The following is a 5,000-nucleotide window of genomic DNA, read 5'->3' on the forward strand; positions in this document are numbered from 1 at the left end:
TGGAGACGCTGGGGTGGTGGTCCTACCAGGGTGGTGCTTCTCCCAGGGTGGTGGAGGTGGTATATGGCTCCAACCCTTAAACTCCACCAACCCTGAAACTCCATCAACCCTCTCCTCCGTCAGTCTGCCTCAGGGCAGCTGTGGCTACAGACGTAGTTCGCCACCATCCAGTATGGAGTAAATGAATAATGCAATGTAAAGCGTCTTTGAGTGCCCAGAAAAGCGCTTTATAAAACCAATGCATTATTATTATTATTATTATTATTATTAAACTCCACCAACCCTTAAACTCCACCAACCCTTAAACTCCACCTTAAACTCCACCAACCCTTAAACTCCACCAACCCTTAAACTCCACCAACTTCTAGTAATGAATGTTTCTCTTTTATCGACTGTTCAGCTTCCATGAATGTTCTGCTGCTGCTGCCGCGGTTAGCTCCACCTATAGCCTTCTCCTCCTCCTCCTTCTTCTCCTCCTCCTTCTTCTTCTTCTTCTTCTCCTTCACCTCCTCCTCCTCCTCCTCCTCCTCCTCCTCCTCCCACACTCGGACTGGAGCTTCTAACAGGGAGTGTGATGTTGGACCTGAGGCAGCTTGGATTTAGCTTTCTGTGTGTGTGTGTGTGTGTGTGTGTGTGTGTGTGTGTGTGTGTGTGTGTGTGTGTGTGTGTGTGTGTGTGTGTGTGTGTGTGTGTGTTACACTGAAGTCACTCGTTAACCTTAAGTTCACAATAAGCTAACAGGGTGGGGCTCCGTGTCGACGCCCGAAAAACCAGAGACACTAAAACACCAACACTTGAACAGCACAGTGAATGTGGTGTGTGTGTGTGTGTGTGTGTGTGTGTGTGTGTGTGTGTGTGTGAAGTGCCTTTTTTTATCCTTGTGTTTTTCAGAGTTCCAGAGTTCCCGAGTTCTAGAACTCCAGAGTTCCTGAGTTCTAGAGTTCCAGAGCTCCACATTTCCAGAGTTCTAGAGTTCCAGAGTTCTAGAACTCCAGAGTTCCAGAGTTCCAGAATTCTAGAGTTCCAGAGTTCTAGAACTCCAGACTTCCAGAACTCCAGAGTTCCAGAGTTCTAGAACTCCAGAGTTCTAGAGTTCTAGAGTTCCAGAGTTCCAGAGTTCTAGAGTTCTAGAGTTCTAGAGTTCCAGAGTTCTAGAGTTATAGAGTTCTAGAGTTCCAGAATTCTAGAGTTCCAGAGTTCTAGAGTTCTAGAGTTCTAGAGTTCCAGATTTCCAGAATTCTAGAGTTCTAGAATTCTAGAGTTCCAGAGTTCCAGAATTCTAGAGTTCCAGAGTTCTAGAACTCCAGACTTCCAGAACTCCAGAGTTCCAGAGTTCTAGAACTCCAGAGTTCTAGAGTTCTAGAGTTCCAGAGTTCCAGAGTTCTAGAGTTCCAGGGTTTGGGTGTAGGTGAGGTGAGGAAGACTCCACCACGTGGCGACGAAGAGCAGCAGCTTCACTCTCTAGGTTAAATCCTGACTTGAGCATTGACCCATTGTGACGTTGCACTTTGATGTATAGGACGTGTTCTCCGCATGTGGCGCCCCCTGCTGGCGCAGAACCACTCTAGAGGGACGTTCCTCTGAATGTGTTTGATAATAAAGGAAATGGTTTTTGTCCGTTAGTGTTGCTGTATTTGAAAACCCAGACGAGCTCGTATAGTCAAATGGATTGTATCGACGTGTTGTATTTATAATATAAACTCTAATAAATTAGCCTTGAAGTGGGCGGAGCCATGGAGCCCTGCTTTGAAGAGGACGTGTTGTCGGTGGTGTGTTCACTGACCCGGCGTGTTTCACTGCACATGTACTAGTGATGAATTACTGACAAACACAACTATTTGAATGTTAATGCAATTAAATGGCAAACGAATATATTGCAGTTGTGATGATTTCATACCGGCAGAGCAAATCACTGACCCTCCACAATAAAACCCAGAGTGGTGCATTCACTGACCCTCCACAATAAAACCCAGAGTGGTGCATTCACTGACCCTCCACAATAAAACCCAGAGTGGTGCATTCACTGACCCTCCACAATAAAACCCAGAGTGGTGCATTCACTGACCCTCCACAATAAAACCCAGAGTGGTGCATTCACTGACCCGCCACAATAAAACCCAGAGTGGTGCATTCACTGACCCTCCACAATAAAACCCAGAGTGGTGCATTCACTGACCTCCACAATAAAACCCAGAGTGGTGCATTCACTGACCTCCACAATAAAACAGGAGACAGAAGAATTAAATACCAGTAGAAAGACATAAAGTACACAGGGATTCACCTTTATTATTATTATATTTACAAAATACCACAGTTTTCATGTTGGTCCTATCATTTTATTTTGTAGTATTCATGTATTCATCCACCTCACCTGAAGGAAGGAGACGTGTCGGTAGAAAAAGAGGGTTGGACCCAAGACGACAACATGTCCGGGACGTGAGGAGACGTGGGACAGATGTTGGTCCACTGAGGACATTTGGGGGTTTTAACAGTTTGACTTCAGGATTCGTTGTTCAGTTGCATCCGTCAGCATCCGTCAGCACCGTCAACACCGTCAGCATCCGTCAGCACCGTCAACATCCTTCAACACCGTCAACATCCTTCAACACGTCAACACCGTCAACATCCTTCAACACCGTCAACACCGTCAACATCCTTCAACACCGTCAACATCCTTCAACACCGTCAACATCCTTCAACACCGTCAACAACGTCAACATCGTCAACATCCTTCAACACCGTCAACATCCTTCAACACCGTCAACATCCTTCAACACCGTCAACATCCTTCAACACCGTCAACAACGTCAACATCGTCAACATCCTTCAACACCGTCAACATCCTTCAACACCGTCAACACCGTCAACATCCTTCAACACCGTCAACATCCTTCAACACCGTCAACACCGTCAACATCCTTCAACACCGTCAACATCCTTCAACACCGTCAACAACGTCAACACCGTCAACATCCTTCAACACCGTCAACATCCTTCAACACCGTCAACACCGTCAACACCGTCAACAACGTCAACATCGTCAACATCCTTCAACATCCTTCAACACCGTCAACAACGTCAACACCGTCAACACCGTCAACACCGTCAACACCGTCAACATCCTTCAACACCGTCAACATCCTTCAACACCGTCAACAACGTCAACACCGTCAACACCGTCAACAACGTCAACATCGTCAACATCCTTCAACACCGTCAACACCGTCAACATCCTTCAACACCGTCAACATCCTTCAACATCGTCAACAACGTCAACACCGTCAACACCGTCAGCCTCCGTCAGTACCTCACATTCTGCTCAAACAGCTGCTCCTGCAGCCGGGCCAGGGCCACCAGGGGATCCTCCTTCAGGGACGAGGTTCTGGATCCGTACCCCTGATCAGATCCACTGCTGGAACCTTTGACCGTCGGGTCCAGGTCTTGGTCCAGATCCTGGTCTTCCTCCGTCTCCACAGGACGAGAGCGGACGGCGTCCGACGGGGGACAGTAACCGTCCTTTGTGCTCCAGCAGGACGTCTCTGGTCCCTCTGGGTCCCTGGTGTTCTGGAAGCCGGACCAGCTAAGGGCCCCGGGACCAGGGAGGAGAGCTTCGTCCTCCTCGGTGGGAACTGGACCAGAGACGTCTTTGCTGGGCCAGAAGAGGTCCCGCCTGGGGAAAAGGGGTCCGTTCAGGATAGGCTGGGTTCTGTAGACCTGAACCCCCAGCGGGTCCGTCGACACCTCAAGCAGGGCGGCTGGACGCCGGTCCTCGCCGCCCCCCCTGATGACCGGCGCCACCAGCGCCGTGGGCGACATGTGAGGGTGGAGCTCCGGGGCAACCAGGTGGATGTTCTGGCCGGCAGCGCTGAGCTCCACCTCCTGGCTGTAGGCCGGGGGTCCACCCCGGAGCAGGGGGACACACTCCAGGACCGGGGGCGGCGGGTCCAGGACCGGGGGCGGCGGGTCCAGGACCTCGTCCTCGCTCTGGACACACTCCCTCTCGAACCAGTCGGGGTGCTGCAGCTGGTGGTCCCGGAAGGTGCGGATGGCGAGTCGCAGGGCGGCGCCCGACGGGCAGGTGAAGTACTCGTCCCCGCCGATCCCCCGGATGTGGTTCACCTGGCCCGGCTGGTACTTCTCCAGGTCCAGGATGCGGAAGTACAGGTCCTCGAAGTGCTTCATCAGGCTGTACTTGACGCCGATGTCGAAGACGGACGGCACGTCCCCCTCGCCGCCGATGTCCTCGAAGTAGGCCACCATGTAGCGTCCCAGCGTGCCGCCGTGGTGCATCCGGGGCAGGAAGAGGTTGAGGAAGGGGGTCAGCATGTCGTCGGTGGGGGACAGGACGTCCTCCCGCAGCGTCACCCGCCCCTGTCCACACATGGCCCTCCACTTGGCCTGGACCCCGCGGGAACACAGGACCAGGATCTTGTCCGAAGGGTCCGTGAGCTGCTGCTGCTGCGACTCCAGCCAGCGCAGCCGCCCCACCACGCTGACGGAGGTGGAGTCCAGCAGGTCCACCAGGACCTTGGTGCCGCAGCGGGCCTGCAGGAAGGCGCAGAGCTTCAGCACCACGTCTCGGTACAGCCGGTGGTCCTGGGAGTAGATGACCAGGACCTTGGGGGTCCGCGCTGGCGCCACCGTCACCGCCGGCGGCGCCGGTTTCTCTCCTGGTCCGACGCCAGGCGTTCCTATAGGACGAGCAGCATTTAGGACACGTCCAATTGGGACGGACAGTCGGTGTTTCAGGGACGGAGACGGACTCACTGGACTTCCTGCAGAACAAACACACGGCGGCCGCCATGCCGACACACATGAGGACCAGCCCCGCGACCACGAAGCCGTACGGACGCACATCCGGAGAACCGCCAGACTTTCCTATGGAGGCGGGACACAAATGACGAGTCAGCGCTTCTGCACGAAACACTGTCAGCTGATCTGCTTCAGGGGGAAGTTCCTCTTCACATTTCACATCAATGTCTTTGATGTTTCCAGAGCAA

The 5,000-nt window shown here is 52.8% G+C and overlaps 1 protein-coding gene across 2 annotated transcripts in view; it reads right to left on the minus strand.

Annotated features, from left to right (window-relative positions):
- Nucleotides 1-3,128: 3,128 nt before the first annotated feature.
- The window catches only part of LOC308146422 (interleukin-17 receptor A-like), a 10,002-nt gene continuing 8,130 nt past the window's right edge, over nucleotides 3,129-5,000 (minus strand). For both annotated transcript variants that reach the window (XM_080518224.1, XM_080518225.1), the window contains 2 exons: nucleotides 4,768-4,878; nucleotides 3,129-4,691 (listed from right to left, as the gene is read on the minus strand). In XM_080518224.1, coding sequence (XP_080374350.1) covers nucleotides 3,301-4,691; nucleotides 4,768-4,878 — 1,502 coding nt within the window. In that variant the 3' untranslated portion in view covers nucleotides 3,129-3,300. The remainder of the gene's footprint in view (nucleotides 4,692-4,767; nucleotides 4,879-5,000) is intronic.

The sequence above is a fragment of the Blennius ocellaris genome (genome assembly GCF_963422515.1).
Source record: "Blennius ocellaris genome assembly, chromosome: 22".
Taxonomy (NCBI): Eukaryota; Metazoa; Chordata; class Actinopteri; order Blenniiformes; family Blenniidae; genus Blennius; species Blennius ocellaris.